Below are 20075 nucleotides of genomic sequence, written 5' to 3'. Positions count from 1 at the left end.
TATACGAATATCAATCAAAGAACAAAATAGAAATTTCAGGAGGTCATTTCTCAAAATTTTCTTGCTTTTAATCTTGGGTTCCTTTTTTTATTTTCATTCTGTTTACATACAAAAACATAAAGAGAAAAAGAAACTGACCTAAATCGTTCGATTTACTCACCGTTGGAGGCCAAGTCGGAAAAGGAGAAGAAACATGTCATTTCTTTGTTGCTCCATCGGATTTGGTTGGGTTTTTCAGGGTTTTGGCCTCGGACCCTTGCTCCACATGTGAAAGGGTCAAAAGGGGGTTATTTTTTGGAACTCTGGCCACCGTGTACGATGGCGAACGGGCTGTGGCCTGGTGACTGGAGTTCGGTCGAAAGGAGAGAGAGTTGAAAGCTTTTTTTAGTTTTTTTAAAACTAAGGGCTGAAATGAAGATTTTAAAAAAAAAATTGAACTTTTTAAAGCATTAAAAACGACATCGTTTTCATTTAGCCTCCCTAGAAGCCAAACGGCATCGTTTTGGGGAGGCCGACCCATACTCGACCCATTTAGCAGAAGAACCCGAGTTTTTAGACGTATGGGCTATTTATGCCCTTAGTCCTTCCATTTTTTAGGGCGGTTCAAATAGGGTCCTTTCTTTTATTTTCATTTTAACCCTAAAATCTCACTTCAGTTACATTTTGGTCCATTTGAACGGTGCGTTTCAAAGGGTGAGGATTATTCCTCATTCGGTCCCTCCGAGTTATGCGCGCCTTTCAATGTGGTCCTTCATTTTATTTTATGTTGATTTATGCCTTCAAATTCCCTTTAAATTTCAATTTAGTCATTTTTTTTTATTTTCGCTATTTTATTATTAAATTAACTAATTTAATATATTATTGCTATTATTATTATGTTTCTAATTATATTTATTTTGTTATTCTAATACTATTATTGTTTATCTAATTTTTATTTATCTATTTATATTTCTACTATTATTATATTTCTATTTCTATATATACATTAATATTATTTTTATTATTATTTTTCTTATATACATATTTTTTACTCTTATAATTAACATTTTATTTTTTTATTTATATCACTTTATTTATTTGCTTTTTGCTAAATTTCAATTTTTAATCAAATTTTTACCAGTTCTTATTTGTTTGTTTATCCATTATTGTAAAAAATTAGATTTTTTTACTTGTATTGTTATTATTCTTATTATTTCATTTATTTATATATTTTATAACAAATTGTACCTTTGATTTTATTTATATTTTAATTTGGGCTCTTTCTTTTCAATATTTTTATAAACTATATTCTCTTACATTATTTATGTATTTATTTTATTTATTTCTTTGCCTTTATTCTTTAAGTTGGTAGTCTTTTTATGCGCATACTTTGGTATTGTTATCGTTGTTATCATTTATCTCATTCATCTTTGATTATTTATATTATTAAATTGGTGTACACTTTGCAATTTTCGTAAATTGTTCTTATTAGTATATTCGTTTTCATTCACGTGGCAATTTTATTCGCATACCATTTTTGAATATTATTCAATTTTCACCCTAAATTCATAAGAAAGGATTCTTTAATAAAGACAATATTCTGTGTTTGGAAATTCGAGAGATCGTGCCCTCACGTACTGAGTTTCGATTTTTCTCGTTTGACCCAAATGACCGAATATCCTTTTAAAATTAAAATGCTTGAGTTTTGAAAATCAAAAGACAAGCTTATTCTCGAGGGTTTAAAATGTCGTGTCCTAACGTGCTGGATATGACATTTTATTACTTCGGAACAAGAAAGTCTTTAGCATCTACTTTGATTTATCCAAACATTTTTTGTAAAATTAACATTAATAAAAAAGAAGGATCGTATTTTTAAATTCTTTATGGATTTTTAACTTTCGACATGAAGACATTAATTAATTAATTAGATACCAATTTTGAGCGTTACGATGGTGCTAATCCTTCCTCGTATGTAACCGACTCCCGAACCCGTTTTCTCGAATTTCGTAGACCAAAATCTTTATTTTAACAGAACAAAACATTTTATTAAAACAATCAAATTACAAGGTGAACCGATCACACCTCATAAAAAATGGATCGGTGGCGACTCCCATTTTCGTTTTCGTTTTAATTTTCAAAACCAAAGTCGACCGTTGTTTTCAAAAATTTGAAAATGGTTTCGATAGCTTGACGACTCCATTGGGGACTCAAATAAGAGAGTCAAGCCGCAAATTGATTAATTTTTATTTTTTTGTCAAAAATTGGAAATCCAGTTTAAAATTACGATCCCCTCATTGCATGTCATTCGTTATTTTTTTGTGATCTTTGCTTTATCAGTTCGAGTCTTGGAATGTATTCGCATATTGCATCGCATGATCAATAGATCTTACCCTTTTAAGTGGGAGTGAGAAACTATTCCTTCGTGAGGTCTTCACTTCTGTGTAGGGTAGTGGATCGCTTTCGGGATACATTCGTACCTATGTATTCGTTAGATCTTTATCTCTGTGTATCCATAGGGAATTGTATTCCCCTGAACTGAACTCGAACCGTATGAGGCTATAATGGGTAAGGATCGAGGAAGCTGCTGGTTTGGGTACCATTTTCTTTAAAACCAAACCACATATAGCGAGCCTTAAAAGCCCACCCTAGGTAGAGCCACTCTAAACCCTAGTAGTTACCCGAATAAGTGCTCTATTTGTTGTTTATTTCTTCTGTACTGACAAGTTTTGTTTTATTTTTTTTATGACTACATCGTATTACATCATCATAGAAAAGAGGTGTTGATTCACGTTTAGTTGCTAAATAGAAAGCTTGTCATGGAAAATGGATTTCTTGATAAAGTGAAATATAATACGGCCATCCGAATATGGTCTGAGTAAATAAAACAAGAGAAGGCTAATAGTCTGTGGAGGAATATACAACTATGCTTCGATGATTCAAGCCAACAAAGATTTTTCGGGAGCAGTCAACTTTCTTAAAGAAGCTAACAAGCCTCATGGGGATGAGTGAGCAATAGGTCACAGCCCGGATCAAGCAAAAAAGAGCTAGTAGAGGCATCTATTGGGAAGTTTCGCGAGATTTGATCTTAACATCCGGATATGAAGAAAGGGATCGATGTCTTCGCTTGGAGCATGAAGGCAAGGTCGTATATGTTTCCATTTTATGTAAAGAGATTTGTTATCTAGAAAAGTTGTTCTAACAGAATTGAATCAGAATCAATGTCTCTTTTTGAATTCATTTCATGCATCTGCATTGCATTTCATCATATGCATTGAATGTCACAAAAGGGTTCTAATTTGTTAAAAAAACTATTTCAGTTAATATAGAAACCAAAAAAAACCTACCAAGTACGCATCGTTACGGAACCCGAAAAAAAACTAAAGCGATGGATAAAAGACTGGAAAGGTTGGAACAAATGCATAAGGAGATGCAAGAATAGATGCAATCACAAATGCAAGAGCAATTGGCTAAGATCCAACAAGATATGAGGGATCAAATGCTGGAATCACAAAGAAAGAACAGATGCAAACACAAATGCAAGAGCAATTGGCTAAAATCCAACAAGATATGAGAGACCAAATGCTGGAATCACAAAGAAACATGATGAACCAGTTAACACAACAGCTGACCAGTGGGCTAGACAAAGAAAAGGGTCCTATGGTCAATATTGGGGACGACAATGAAGATCCTCTCTATCCCCCGGGTTTTACCCCGAGAAATGTTCAGACATAACCCGGGGTGTACACACGAAGGCCATCTGTTACAAGTAGGCCCCAACAGTTTCAGATCAGTGATTCGGCGCCAATGAATTGCCAAGCCGCCTCAGGCTCTAATCCGGGGGATAACCCAATTAATCTCGTTGTCCCCAATCTCGATGGTGTGGTAGAAATAGAAAAGACAAGGGTGGAGCTATCGAAACAATTGAAAGACCAATGCAACTGGTTAAAGTAAAAGTTCAAAGTAATAGAAAGTGTTGACTATTATTATGGAATCGATGCTAAAGATTTGAGCTTGGTTCCGGACTTAATGCTTCCCCCCAAGTTCAAAACTCCGGAGTTTGAGAAGTACAACAGGACTAACTGTCTCGAAGGCCACATCACCATGTTCTGCAGACGAAGGACAGGCTATGTGAATAATGACCAATTATTGATTCACTATTTCCAAGAAAGTCTGTTTGGGGTAGCATCCAAATGATACAACCAATTGAGCCGTATCCAGATCAAATCATAGAAAGATCTGGCACAGGATTTCATGAAGCAGTATAGTCACGTGGCAGATATGGCCCCTGACAGAATCATCTTGCAAAATATGGAGAAAAAAAACAAACAAGAGCTTTAGGCAGTATGCCCAAAGATGGAGGGAAGTTGCCATAAAAGTCCAACCACCTTTGCTAGAAAAGAAAATAGCCATGCTCTTTATCAATACCCTGAAGGCTTCATTTATTAATCACATGTTGGGGAGCACAACCAAGAGTTTCTCGGACATAGTAATGTCCGGTGAAATGATAGGAAATACGATAAGGTGTAGAAAAATAGAAGCGGAAGAAAGCACCAAGAGATTAGCCCCAAGAAAGAGGGAGAATGAGGTGAATAACATAAGCACATACAACAAGGGTCATTCAAAGTCGATTACTGTAAGCCAACCGAAGATAGTAACTACCAACCATCAGGACTCTCCTAGACAAGCAGAAAAGTTACAGTTCACACCTATACCTATAACATATGGAGAGATGTATCAGAACCTATTTGATGCACACATGGTGTCCCCTTTCTACCTAGAACCGACGCAACCTCTTTTGCCCAAATGGTACAACGCAAATGCTCAGTGCGAATACCATGCTGGAATCATTGGGCATTCAATCGAAAATTGCACCGTGTTCAAAAAGTTAATCGAAAGATTTATTAAAATGGGGATTGTAAAGTTTGACGACCCATCCACACCCAATGTAGTGGGAGTTCCACAATGAAGAGGGGTATGAAATCCAAGAATGCATCGAGTTCGGGGCCCTGGTACAGGATGTGATGGACAATAAAGAAATCAAATTTTATGAAGATATCGAAGGCCCGGTGGGAATGTTGGAGAATCTAAACATTAACGACGTATCCGAAGAGAGAACTGGGAATAGAATTTCCCAAACGTCTGCCCTTACATACTTGGGAGTGTTTTGAATAATAGAACTACGGAAGAGATCCCTGTATTTCCTAGAGCCAATTTAGAGTAATATTCAAAACACGATTGTTGCTTTAAGCCTAGAAGAAATAAGAATCCTTTTGTGAAATAGGTTTATGTCCAAAATCTTTATTTCAATAAAATGCATCTTTGCTGTCATTTTGAGAAAATATTCTTTTATTCTGTACAATAATTATTCTTAGATTCTTTTATTCTTTGGACTTTCTTTCAAATATTGTTTTATCCTTCATTCATGATCATACCATACAAATAATTATACATTTCTTTGGAATATTCCTTCGTACTTACAACAGGTCTTCAGATATCAACAACATGAGCGACACTGCTACTAACCCAGAATCTCCTTTTGAGCAAGATATGTGTCTAGAGGGATCTCAGGACTTTAAGATGATAGAGATTGTAGCTATCTCCTGATTTGTTAAGGATGGTAGAATAAGATGAGAAACAGATCTTACCTTACAAAAGGGTCAATAGACATCGCGAGCCTAGGAGAAGAGAAAGAGGTGAATATCGGAGCCTATATCACCACAGAGACAAAGCGATACGCCATTGAGTTATTCCAAGAATTCAAAAATATTTTCGCAAGATCATATCAAGATATGCATGGGCTACTAAGATGTGTGGATGCTGTTAAGGCTAAGAAAATCTTAGAAGAGGGCCATAAGGGCGTCGGAAGAACACATGCTAACGGTTTTACAATGGCCAGACAAATTATGAGGTTCGGGTACTATTGGTACACCATGGAAGGGGATCGCATCAGTTATGCCGTAAATTCCAAATTTATGGAGATAAGATTCATGTGCCTCATTCATTTCTTCATAGACTTTCTCTATGTGGGGCATGGATGTTATTGGGCCGATCTCGTTAAAAACTTCTAGCAGACATCGTCATCTTTATAGTCGTTGATTACTTCACTAAGTGGGTGAAAGTCATTTCATATGCCAATGTCACAAATTTGAAGGTCATTAAATTCCCCCCTAAAAAAGGGAGATCATGTGCCGACAAGGAATACCAGAAAGGATTATATCTAATAATGCATAATAACATGATATCAAAAGTTTGCATTCTATTCAAGATCAGACGCCATATAACCCCAAAATGAACAGTGCATGAGAGACAACAAAAAAAAACAAAACAAAACAAAAAAAAGATTGTGGGGAAAATGTCCAAGACTTGTAAATATTGGCATAAGAAGTTACAATTTACCCTCTATGCTTATTGATCGTCGGTCAGGAACTTTACCGAGGCAACATATTTCTCATTAGTTTATGGAATAGAAGCGGTTTGCCCATTAAAATCGAGATTCCTTATTTCCAAGCTTTGGCTGAATTAAAATCGGATGAAGCAGAATGGATCAAGTGAACTTAATTGAAGAAAAGAGGTTGAAAGTTACCCGTCATGGTCAAACATACCAAAAACGAATGACGCGAGCTTACGAAAAAAAGGTTCATTCTAGAGAATTCTACGATGGGAACCTGGCGTTGAAAAAGATCCTTTCTATACAAAAGAACTTCAAAGGAAAGTGGATGCCAAACTGGGAAGTACCTTATGTAGTAAAGAAGGCCTGTTTTGGAGGAACATTGATATTGACCGAGATGGATGGCAAGAACCTGCTAATCCCATAAATTTAGATTCAGTCAAAAATTTTTCCAAAAAAAGAAACAAAAAACAAAAAAGAAGAGAAAAGAAAAAAAAAGAAAATGAGAAGTTAGACAAAAACCCGTAAATAGCACCTTGAGACCAAAGGGATTTTTAATTGAAAACCTGTAAAGGGCAATTCAAATTTTGATAAAAACTAAGGCATACGATAGTCTTGCTATGCCTAAATTAACAAGGAGGTATGCTAAATCTTGGGGCATCGACAAAGTACTCTAGATCTCTTAAACACATGTCGAGCTTAAAATTGTACTCAAGAAGTTCGTACAGAGAAGCTCAGGCTGCGGTATCTGGGGTACCTAATTTTCATCTAACCCATATTGAGTTTGTTATACTTGATTACTGTATTCGTTCTAAGCTACGCTCCCAATCAATTTCCTTCTTATTACATTTGCTATCTTTGATTAACTTATTCATTTTGAGTTAATTTCCTTATTTTCATTTTGAGTTAATTTCCTTATTATTATATTTGCTATCTTTGATTAATTTATTCATTTGAAGCTATTCGCCTAATCAATTTCCTTCTTGTCTATTGTTATGATCTTTTTCAAGTATTTTGCATTGAAATAATGATTAATGGACTAATAAAACTTTCATAAAAAAAGTTATGCATATTACTTTTTAGGCTTTTAAATAGTACAAGAACTTGAAATAGGATTGTTGTATAGAACTCACCAAACCTAAGGGTTGGAAATGTTTGAGAAAGATGAGTCTAAATTGTGACTATCTTTTCGAATTTTCTGTCAAAGATATTACTTGACCGAGGAGACAAGATATTGCATCGGTGATACAACCTCGATGAATAACGAGCAACCCAAGCATTAAAATGGGATCATTCTAAAAAATATGACATTTTACATTCCTACATACACATCTGGTCATATTACTCAGATCAATGAAGAAGATACAAATCCTGTACCCCTGAGTTGCAGTGGGATGGATTGAAGAAAATACAAATCCTATACCCCTGAGCTGTAGTGGGATGGATTGAAGATGGTACAAATCCTATACCCCTGAGTTGTAGTAGGATGGATGGAAGAAACCACAAATTTTATCTCCCTGAAGTTGTAGTGGAGCAAACCAGTTGAGCAAATTGTAACTATTTCTTCGGGTTTTCTGTCAAAGATATCAGCTGAACAAGAAGACAGGATATTGCGTCAGTGAGAGAACCTTGATGAATAATGAGCAATGATAATCCAAACATTAAGAAGGGATCATTCTCATAACATTCTGCATTCATGCAAATATCATTCACACATATCTAGTTAGGAGCATTTGATACATTCTGATCATGACATCCTAATCATTTGGCATAAATAGGCCCATCAAATAGATTTTACAAGTCCTGTTTAAAACGGCGTAACAGACCAGTGAAACAACAAATCCTATACCTCTGAAGTTGTAGTAGGTCGGATTAAGTCATCATAGCGAATCTTATCTTTCTGAAGTTGCAAGGGAGCAGATTGAAGCCACTAGCCATATCTCCCTAAAGTTGCAGCGGAACAGACTGAAGACAGCGAATCTTATTTCCTTGAAGTTGCAGTGGAGCAGATTGAAGCCATAAGTCTTATCTCTCTAAAGTTGCAGTGGAGCAGATTAAAGACAGCGAATCTTATTTCCCTGAAGTTGCAGTTGAACAGATTAAAGCTACAAATTATGGCGAATCTTACCTCCCTAAAGTTGTAGTGGAGCAGATTGAAGCCACAAGTTTTATCTCCTTGAAGTTAGAGCGGAGCAGACTAAAGACAGCGAATCTTATTTCCCTAAAGTTGTAGTGGAACAGATTAAAGCTAAAAATTATGGTGAATCTTATCTCTCTGAAGTTGCAGTGGAGTAGATTGAAGCCACCAGCCTTATCTCTCTGAAGTTACAGTGGAGCAGGTTGAAATTACCAATTCTTACCTCCTTGAAGTTCTAGCGGAGTAGATCGAAACTACAAATCTATTCTTCCTTAAATTACATTGGAGCAGATTTAAGCCACAATCCTTATCTCTCTGAAGTTACAGTAGAGTAGGATAAAATACACAAACCTTATCCCCCTAAAGTTGCAGTGGAGCAGGTTGAAATTACCAATTCTTATCTCCTCAAAGTTCCAGCGGAGTATATCGAAGCTACAAATCTCTTCTCCCTGAAATTACATTGGAGCAGATCGAAGCCACAATCCTTATCTCTTTGAAGTTGCAGCAGAGAAGGATAAAAATATACAAACCTTATCTCTCTGAAGTTGCAGTGGAGCAGGTTAAAGATAGGGGATCTTATTTCTCTGAAGTTGTAGTGGAACAGAGTAAAGCTACAAACCACAAATCTTATCTTCCTGAAGTTACAGTGAAGAAGATTGAAGATACGAGTCTCATCTCCCTGAAGTTGTAGTGGGTTAGGACAAGACTACTTGAAGAGGAGAAGCACTAAAGAAGTCAAGATTCGACGAGGCTGGGCAAAATTGGTCCTTTTTAAAAGTCTTTGCTCCATTCTCGTTACACGACAACAAGCAAAGAGGGGCAACTGTAGAAAACCCAATTTTCCGGGCTCAAAACCAAATAAATAACACAAAAATAAACAAAAAAATAGTCCATTTACAACAGTCCAATTACACCAGACCCCAAAAAATAAAAACATAACCCAAATTCAAAACCTAAAATCTAGACCCAAAATTACATTGGCCCAAGTGGCCCAAAGGTCAAACAGTTTTCAGGAAACCCTAGGGTTTCCACTTTTACACCGCAACCAGCCTCCAGCGCCGCTCGTGCCTCCATATCAACTCGCCGTACGCCACCTCGTGCCTCCATGTCACCCCTGTACCTGCAGAAAGGACACGGACAACAGCACAAAATATAAAAAAAAAGAACAAAAAGAAATAGAAATTTGTATTCGGCTATAAAAGCCACATGAGATTTTTATGTATTTTTTAGGCACACGAATATCAATCAAAGAACAAAATAGAAATTTCAGGAGGTGATTTCTCAAAATTTTCTTGCTTTTAATCTTGGGTTATTTTTTTATTTTCATTCTTTTTACATACAAAAACATAAAGAGAAAAAAAACTGACCTAAATCGGTCGATTTACTCACCGTTAGAGGCCATGCCAGAAAATGAGACGAAACGTGGTGTTTCTTTGTTGCTCCGCCGAATTTGGCCTGGTTTTTTGAGGTTTTGGCATCGGACCCTTGCTCCACATGTGAAAGGGTTGAAAAGGGGTTATTTTTTAGAACTCCAGCCACTGTGTATGGTGGCGGACGGGTGGTGGCCTTGTGACCAGAGTTCGGTCAAAAGGAAAGAGAGTTGAAAGCTTTTTTTAGTTTTTTTTATAAAACTAAGGGCTAAAATTGAAGATTTTAAAAAAATTTGGGCTTTTATAAATCATTAAAAACGGCGTCATTTTCATTTGGCCTCTCCAGACGCCAAAACGGAGTCGTTTTGGGGAGGCTGACCCATACCCGACCCATTTAGTGAAAGATCTGCGTGTTTTTGGACGTATGTGTAATAGCTTAAATTTTCAGTGTTGTCGGAAAGTGATTCGAGATCACTAAATCCGAAAAATGAGTAGAAAATATTAATAATTTAGTGAATATAAGTTAAGTGTGAAGTTAGGAAAATTTTTGAAATAGCGAATAGTGTACTAGAAATAAAAATTTTAAAAATTAGAATCGGAAATGAGATATTGAGAGTTTGAAAATTTAAAAACGAGCCATAAATATTTTTATAAATATTTATGGAGTGTTAATAAGTTAGTATTAAAGTTTCGTTAAGAAATTTTAAAGTTTCGATAGTTAATTGAATAAAAAGGATTAAATTGTAACAAATGTAAAATTATGGGAAATGATTAATAGCTTAAATGATAAAAGAAAGAGGGTTTAAAAGGCAAATAGACCCAAGGTCTATTTGGGCTGGATCGCAAGGTGCATGAAATCAGCAGGAAAATTGATGAATTAAGGGCAAAATTAGAATATTGCAAAATTTACTTAATAAACTAGGACTAAAGTAGAATTATCTAGAATTCTCATTATTTTTTTGCATTCTCATGAGAAAAAACACCATATAAGGGTTTTCTTAAGCTGGGTTTTCATATTTTTACTGCAAGTAAGTTCAATTCTTGATTATTTCTTGAAATTTTTGTGTTTTTATAACTTTTACAACTAGGTCCACTTGTTGAATTCATTAGTTTTTGATTCTATGAAAGAAATTGGAAGTTTTTATGAATATTTGTTGGAAGTATATGATGATTTAGCATGGAATTAGAGTTTTAAATTGTTTATATGCTGATTTTATTGAAAGAATTGAATAGAAACTGAATGTTTGGGACCTAATGTTGAAAGAGTTTGAAGTTAGGGTTTTATGAGGAAATTATGAATTTAAATAATTGTGAAATAACTTATAATGTCTAGCTAAAGCATTAATTGGAAAAAATTAGCTTCATTGAGGGATTAATTGAGCAAGGACTGAATTATATGAACTGTGAAATTTGGGGCAAAAATCGAAATCAACATTTGCACTAAAACAGTTTTGGACAGCAGCAGTAGTCTAACTTTGAAAAATCACCATAAATTGTAGAAATCGAACTAGAAGATGAAAAAAACATGAAATTAAAGCTTATTGAGTCTAGTTTCTCATAGAAGAAACGGTGTAAGGAACGGAATTGTAGATCATGAGATATAATAGATTTTGTGAGATAATGTCAGAATGATTTCGGGTTCCCCTGTTCTGACTTTTGAAAATCATAAAAAATTGGAGAAAAATAATTAGGGGCTTAAATTTATATTTTTAAAATACTTAATGAGTCTATTTTCAATAGAAATAAACATGGAAATCATCCAAATTCTGTACGAAGAGATAATTAATTTTTAGTGAAGAAGGGTTGGAATTGTCAGACAGTAGAACAGGGGTGACATTAAAGAATAAACTGTACTTATTAGATAAACCAAAAATTCTAAAAATTTTATGATAAGAGGAAATATGAATCTAGTTTCAGGGAAAATTAGCGGATCCTAATTTGGAGCTCTTTAGCTAAAGATAAAAATAATTTAGTGAGACAATGTCAGAATGATTTCGGGTTCCCCTGTTCTGACTTTTGAAAATCATAAAAAAATTGGAGAAAAATAATTAGGGGCTTAAATTTATATTTTTAAAATCCTTAATGAGTCTATTTTCAATAGAAATAAACATGGACATTATCCGAATTCTGTATGAAGAGATAATTAATTTTTAGTAAAGAAGGGTCGGAATTGTCAGACAGTAGAACAGGGGTGACTTTAAAGAATAAACTGTACTTATTAGATAAACCAAAAATTCTAAAAATTTTATGATAAGAAGAAATATGAATCTGGTTTCAGGGAAAATTAGTGGATCCTAATTTGGAGTTCTTTAGCTAAAGATAAAAATAATTTAGTGACTATGGCATTGATGGACAACATTGGAATATACATAAGTAAATAATGAAACTATAGATAATATTACTTATAAGCGGGTTGAAGATGAAGTCAATACTGATAAGTGAATGATTTTACAATGATAGATCGAGAACCCGATTCAAGTAGAGGAAAAGAAAAAGTAGCTGATTAGTCCCTGAACTTTCACAAATTTTGCAAATCGACCCAGGTAACTTCATATGGTTGAAGTTTAATGATTACATGTTAATTTTATGAATTATATAATGTAATATGTATGATGAAATATATTTAATGATCAATAGAGAATAAAATAACAACACGAAAATCGAATAAATGATTAAATTGAACAGAATGTCGGATTTGAGTACTTCTAATTAGTGACAAGTGATAAGTGGTAACCTCAGCTACACTTATCTGATCAGTGATAAGTGACAAGCGACAAGCGACAAGTGATAAGTGGTAGCTTTAGCTACACTTATCTGATCAGTGACAAGTGATAAGTGATAAGTGGTAGTTTTAGCTACACTTATCTGATCAGTGACAAGTGATAAATGTGATCAGTATAAGACCGTGGCAGGACTATGACTTCAAAAGGTGATAAGTGATCATACGCAAGACCATAGTTATACTATGGCAAAGTGAAAGTGAAGTACTCAATTTTCCGTAACCATTCCCTAATTTGGTTAAAGAATGATATGTGACAAATGGGCCCAAAAGAATTAAAGGAAATGGATAAGTAGTAGTAAGTTTATACAAGGGAACTCACCAATGGCTGTAGTTGACAGGTGAACTTAATAATTGTGTATATTGTATAAGTGTATAAATATTTGGTAAGATTTATGTTTTATACCTATGAACTTACTAAGCTTCTATAAGCTTACATGAGTGTAATCAATGTCTCTTGTAGATTGACGTGGAAGTATACAGAGGATCGGATCAACATAGAGGATCACACTATCCAGATTATCTCCGGTAGCTTTTGTAAATTTCTTTTTGATTTATATGGCATGTATAAGGTTTGATGATTATATAAATACTAAGACTTGTTTAAGAAATATACATTAGAGTAAAGAATGATGAATATGTTAAATAGTATAATTATAATAGTAGTATAATTTAGTATCAAATTGATTGAAATGAATTGGTTGGTTGGATTGGTCTCAGTTTTAAAATTTGCAGGGAAGGTTAGATATTTATAAAGGGGTTATATTGAGCAAAAAAAAAATTTTGGGATTTTGCGAAAAATTCTCTATGGTTTCGATTTAATTCTGGTTTGGTCTCGAAGTATGTTTTGGGCTTTGGAGGCACATCTAAAGGACGCCATGACATGTTTTAGTAAATGAATAGTATTTAACTCGTATTAATGAAAAATTAATTCGGTAAACTCCGGTAATGCCTCCTACCCTATTCCGGTGACGAATACGGGTAAGGGGTGTTACATTTAATGGTATCAGAGCCCGATTTAGCCAGTTCTCGGAACATGTGTTACGTGTAAAGTGTTTAGAAATACATGCCATATAAATCTGTGATAGTGTGATGTGTATGATCCGATCTAATCTTTGTCATTTTTATAGATATGCTTCGATTATAAGATGTCAGGTAGACCTGAACGCACTGAACAGGAGGAAGTTAACAGTAGAGTGCAGGCTTCTAAACAAGGAACAAGTAGTGATATTCCAATTTTTATGATGCGAGAGCGAGAACTTAAAAATATGATTTATAGAGTTATGAATCAGTGGTATAAGGAGATGATACAAGAAAGAAGTTAGGCTCAACCACCTCCTCCCCCTACTGCACCACCTGTGGTATCTCCGGTTGCTCTTCCACCTCCTTCAATAATTGAAACTAGTAAACGTTCTCTGATTGAAAAGCTTAGGAAGTTTGGAGCTGAGGAATTTCAAAGGAGATCAGATGATGACCCTGTAAAAGTTGAGTATTGGCTACAGAGTTTGGTAAGAATTTTTAAACAGATGGCTTGTTGTCCGAAGGATTATCTACGATGTGTTGTCTCATTGTTAAAAGAAGAAGCATATAACTGGTGGAAAACTATGGAAGCTGTAGTACCTGCAAAGAAATTTACTTGGGAATTTTTCCAGAACGAGTTTAAAAAGAAATATGCAGAGAAAAGATATCTAGACAAGAAAAAGAGAGAATTTCTTGATCTACGGCAGGGAAATAAGTCAGTGGCTGAATACGAAAGAGAATTTGTCAACCTCAGCAAATATGCTCCAGACATTGTACCTACTGAAGAAGAAATGTGTATCAGATTTGAAGAAGGGTTAAATGATGAGATTAGAATGATGATTGGGGGTAATGAAATACGGGAGTTCGTTGTTCTGTCAGACCGTGCTCAAAAGCTCGAAGAAGTATATAACAGAAAAATGCAGCGAGATCGGAAAAATAATGAGTCATTTAAAAGAGGTGCTTCTAAGTCATTTTCAGATTTGCCGGTGAAGAAATCTAGAGAAGAAATTAGTCGAACTACATCCGTGCCGGGAAGATTGGGTAGAGGTATATCAAGACAATCTGATTTCAGGGTATTTGATAGACCTGTAGCAAGTGTGAGCAATGTTCAGAATACTCCCCGGCCTAAGAGTCAATATTGTAGAAGATATCATTTCGGTGAATGCAGGACTAAGATGGGGGCTTGTTATAAATGTAGGGTTACTGATCATCTTATTCGAGATTGTCCCCAGCTGCAAAAAGATTAAGTGGATCAGAAAAAGATACAGAGAACCACTCCCCAAATAAATAGACGTTCGGGCCAGAGCAGTGCTACAGGGGCTACCCGTTCGGGTATGAGAGAACCAGTTAGTCAATCAGAGAATAGAGCACCAGCACGTACCTATGCCATTCGAGCAAGGGAAGAGGCTACGACTCCTGATGTAATTGCTGGAATTTTCTATATTTATGATGTTACTGTTTATGCATTAATAGACCCTGGGTCTACTCATTCATATATTTGCAATATACTAGCATCTGAAAAGAAATTATCTGTTGAGTCCATTAATTATGATATACAAGTCACTAATCCATTAGGTAAAAGTGTGATGGTTAATTTAATATGTCGTAATTGTCCACTGAAAGTGAAAGGCTGTGAATTTCCTGCTGATTTAATGTTGTTACCCTTTCGGGAATTTGATATTATTCTGGGGATGGATTGGTTAACAAAACATGACACTATAGTGAATTGTCAAGAGAAACAGATTGATTTGAAAAATCAGACAGGAGAAATGATTTCGGCTGAGTTTGGAAATATGAAAGATAATGCCCGAATTATTTCAGCCTTTTCAGCTCAGAAGCTAATACGGAAGGGTAATGAAGCATATTTAGCTTATATTCTTGATACTCGGGATTCTGAATCAAAGTTGAAACATTTTCCAGTTGTTAATGAATTTGCTGATGTGTTTCCTAAGGAATTGTCGGGTTTACCACCAGATTGCGAAGTTGAGTTTGTGATTGATGTGATCCCGGGAACAGCTCTAATATCCGTAACACCATACAGAATGGCACCGACTGAATTAAAAGAGTTAAAGACTCAGTTGCAAGAATTGTTACATAAGGGGTTTATTAGACCGAGTACATCTCCTTGGGGTGCACCTGTTTTGTTTGTGAAAAAGAAAGATGGTTCGTTGAGATTGTGTATAGATTACAGACAATTAAATAAGGTTACAATCAAGAACAAATATCCTTTGCCCCGCATTGATGATTTGTTCGATCAATTGAAAGGTGCTGCTGTGTTTTCAAAAATAGATCTTCGATCTGGGTATTATCAGCTGAAAGTTGAAGAATGTGACGTGCCAAAAACTGCCTTCAGAACTCGGTATGGTCATTATGAGTTTCTAGTAATGCCATTTGGTTTAACTAATGCCCTTGCTGCATTTATGGACTTGATGAATCAGATTTTTCAACCTTATTTGGATAGATTCGTGGTTGTATTTATTGATGATATACTGATCTATTCGAAGACCGAGCCTGATTATACACAACACTTGACAAGTGTGTTACAGACTTTGAGAGAGAAGCGGTTGTATGCAAAGTTCAGCAAGTATGAATTTTGGCTATATGAGGTTGGATTTCTAGGTCATATTGTTTTAGCTGAAGGAATTCGAGTAGATCCAAGTAAAGTGTCAGCAGTGATAAATTGGAAAACTCCAAAGAACGTAACAGAAGTGCTCTTGGGATTAGTGGGATACTACCGCCGATTTGTTAAAAATTTTTCAATGATTGCCTTGCCGATGACTCGACTACTTTAGAAGAATGTTGAATTTGTATGGTCTGAAGAGTGCCAACAAAGTATAGTGTTAACTCAGCCAGAATCTGGTATACCATATGTTGTGTATAGTGATGCATCTTTAAATGGTTTGGGTTGTGTTTTAATGCAATCAGGGAAAGTAGTGGCATATGCTTCTCGACAATTAAAACCGCACGAGAAAAATTACCCTACCCATGATTTGGAGTTGGCCGCAATTGTGTTTGCTTTAAAAATCTAGAGACATTATTTATATGGGGAAAAATGTTATGTGTATACCGATCACAAAAGTTTGAAATATTTGATGACACAGAAAAAGCTGAACTTGAGGCAGAGATGGTGGCTCGAACTATTGAAAGATTATGATCTTGTTATTGATTATCACCCGGGGTAAGCTAATGTAGTCGCTGATGCACTTAGTCGAAAATCATCATTGTTTGCACTTCGAGTAATGAATGTTCATTTGTCTGTTAATGAAGATGGCTCAGTATTAGCGGAATTGAAAGCAAAATCTACATTCCTTCAACGGATCCGTGAATTACAGAGTGATGATCCGAAACTAGTGCTAAACAAAAAACGGTTCAGGATAATTTGAGTTCAGAATATAGCGTTGATGATGGTGGTATGTTGCGTTATCATAATAAAATTTGTGTTCCTAATAATCCAGAATTGAAAACTGATATTCTTGCTAAAGCTCATAATAGTAAGTATTCTATTTATCCGGGTAGTACAAAAATGTATTGGAATTTAAAAAAAATGTACTGGTGGCCTGGTATGAAGCGAAGGATTTGTGAATTTGTTGCAAAATGTTTAATCTGTCAGCAGGTGAAAGCAGAGCATCAAGTACCAATGGGTTTATTACAACCTATTATGATTCCTGAATGGAAGTGGGAACACATTACGATGGATTTTGTATCAGGATTGCCTGTGACTCCGAAAAAGAAAGATTCAATCTGGGTTATCGTTGATAGATTGACAAAGTCGGCACATTTTATTCCAGTCAGATCAAATTTTTCATTGGAGAAGTTAGCGGAATTGTATATTTCTGAGATTGTGAGATTACATGGAGTTCCAATATCTATTATTTCGGATCGAGATCCGAGATTTACTTCAAGATTTTGGAGTAAATTACAGGAGGCTTTGGGCACTAAATTAAATTTCAGCACAGCTTTTCATCCTCAGACAGACGGGCAGTCAGAGCGAGTGATTCAGATTTTTTAGAAGATATGTTAAGGTGTTGTGTATTTGAGTTTGGCGGCAGCTGGGAAAGGTATTTACCTTTAGTCGAATTTGCTTATAATAATAGTTATCAAACTAGTATTAAAATGGCACCATTTGAAGCTCTGTATGGAAGAAAGTGTAGAACTCCATTATATTGGTCTGAATTAAGTGAACGGAAACTAATGGGAGTGGACTTGATTCGGGAAACCGAAGAAAAAGTTCGTATTATTCGAGATTGTTTAAAAGCTGCCTCTGATCGGCAAAAATCATATGCAAATTTAAAGAGAAGAGATATAGAGTTTAATGTGGGTGATCGTGTATTCTTAAAAGTGTCACCGTGGAAGAAAGTTTTACGGTTCGGTAGAAAGGGAAAACTCAGCCCACGATTTATCGAGCCGTATGAAATCATTGAAAGAATAGGTCTGGTAGCTTATAGATTGGCTTTGCCCCCGGAGCTTGAAAAGATTCATAACGTGTTTCATATATCTATGTTGAGACGGTACAGATCAGATCCATCACATGTAATCCCTCATACAGAAATAGAGCTCCAACCCGACATGACTTATTCAGAAGAACCGGTGAAAATTCTAGCTTGGAAAATTAAAGAGTTAAGGAACAAACGGGTACCGTTAGTAAAAGTGTTGTGGCATCGACATGGTGTTGAGGAGGCAACCTGGGAAACAGAGGAATCAATGAGATCACAATATCCGAACCTATTTTCAGGTAAAAAATTTCGAGGACGAAATTTCTTAAGAGGGGGAGAATTGTAATAGCCTAAATTTTCAGTGGTGTCGGAACAGTGATTCGAGATCACTAAATCCGAAAAATGAGTAGAAAATATTAATAATTTAGTGAATATAAGTTAAGTGTGAAGTTAGGAAAATTTTTGAAATAGTGAATAGTGTACTAGAAATACAAATTTTAAAAATTAGAATCGGAAATGAGATATCGAGAGTTTGAAAATTTAAAAACGAGCCATAAATATTTTTTATAAATATTTATAAAGTGTTAATAAGCTAGTATTAAAGTTTCGTTGAGAAATTTTAAAGTTTCGATAGTTAATTGAATAAAAAGAATTAAATTGTAACAAATGTAAAATTATGGGAAATGATTAATAGCTTAAATGATAAAAGAAAGAGGGGTTAAAAGGCAAATAGACCCAAGGTCTATTTGGGCTGGATCGCAAGGTGCATGAAATCAGCAGGAAAATTGATGAATTAAGGGCAAAATTAGAATATTGCAAAATTTACTTAATAAACTAGGACTAAAGTGGAATTATCTAGAATTCTCATTATTTTTCTGCATTCTCATGAGCAAAAACACCATATAAGGGTTTTCTTAAGCTGGGTTTTCATATTTTTACTGCAAGTAAGTTCAATTCTTGATTATTTCTTGAATTTTTTGTGTTTTTATAACTTTTACAACTAGGTCCACTTGTTGAATTCATTAGTTTTTGATTCTATGAAAGAAATTGGAAGTTTTTATGAATATTTGTTGGAAGTATATGATGATTTAGCATGTAATTAGAGTTTTAAATTGTTTATATGCTGATTTTATTGAAAGAATTGAATAGAAACTGAATGTTTGGGACCTAATGTTGAAAGATTTGAAGTTAGGGTTTTATGTGGAAATTATGAATTTAAATAATTGTGAAATAACTTATAATGTCTATCTAAAGCATTAATTGGGAAAACTTAGCTTCATTGAGGGATTAATTGAGCAAGGACTGAATTGTATGAACTGTGAAATTTGGGGCAAAAATCGAAATCAACATTTGCACTAAAACAGTTTTGGACAGCAGCAGTAGTCTAACTTTGAAAAATCACCATAAATTGTAGAAATCGAACTAGAAGATGAAAAAAACATGAAATTAAATCTTATTAAGTCTAGTTTCTCATAGAAGAAACGGTGTAAGCAACGGAATTGTAGATCATTAGATATAATAGATTTTGTGAGACAATGTCAGAATGATTTCGGGTTCCCCTGTTCCGACATTTGAAAATCATAAAAAAATTGGAGAAAAATAATTAGGGGCTTAAATTTATATTTTTAAAATCCTTAATGAGTCTATTTTCAATAGAAACAAACATGGAGATCATCCGAATTCTGTGCGAAGAGATAATTAATTTTTAGTGAAGAAGGGTCGGAATTGTCAGATAGTAGAACAGGGTGACTTTAAAGAATAAACTGTACTTATTGAATAAACCAAAAATTCTGAAAATTTTATGATAAAAATATATATGAGTCTAGTTTCAGGGAAAATTAGCGGATCCTAATTTGGAGTTCTTTAGCTAAAGATAAAAATAATTTAGTGACTATGGCATTGATGGACAACATTGGAATATACATAAGTAAATAATGAAATTATAGATAATATTACTTATAAGCGGGTT

General features: G+C 34.7%; 1 protein-coding gene across 1 annotated transcript; it reads left to right on the top strand.

The window, feature by feature from the left end:
* Positions 1 to 13801: 13801 nt before the first annotated feature.
* LOC107894383 (uncharacterized) lies at positions 13802 to 14920 on the top strand. The gene is made up of 3 exons (XM_016819663.1): positions 13802 to 13947; positions 14086 to 14468; positions 14553 to 14920. The coding sequence occupies exons 1-3, from the start codon at positions 13802 to 13804 to the stop codon at positions 14918 to 14920; spliced, it is 897 nt and encodes a 298-aa protein (XP_016675152.1).
* The last annotated feature ends 5155 nt before the right edge of the window (positions 14921 to 20075 follow it).

Source organism: Gossypium hirsutum, chromosome A13 (assembly GCF_007990345.1).
Source record: "Gossypium hirsutum isolate 1008001.06 chromosome A13, Gossypium_hirsutum_v2.1, whole genome shotgun sequence".
NCBI lineage: Eukaryota > Viridiplantae > Streptophyta > Magnoliopsida > Malvales > Malvaceae > Gossypium > Gossypium hirsutum.
The sequence above is the reverse complement of the archived record's forward strand: the minus strand, read 5'-3'. Positions and strand labels throughout refer to the sequence as shown.

What these genes read in the sequence shown, in the direction of transcription:
- LOC107894383 (XM_016819663.1), top strand. Translation starts at nt 13,802, where the DNA reads ATGTCAGGTAGACCTGAACGCACTGAACAGGAGGAAGTTAACAGTAGA. An exon ending in TATAGAGTTATGAATCAGTG is followed by an intron (nt 13,948 to 14,085) that starts GTATAAGGAGAT and finishes TGAAAAGCTTAG; the next exon opens with GAAGTTTGGAGCTGAGGAAT. An exon ending in ACCTACTGAAGAAGAAATGT is followed by an intron (nt 14,469 to 14,552) that starts GTATCAGATTTG and finishes TTGTTCTGTCAG; the next exon opens with ACCGTGCTCAAAAGCTCGAA.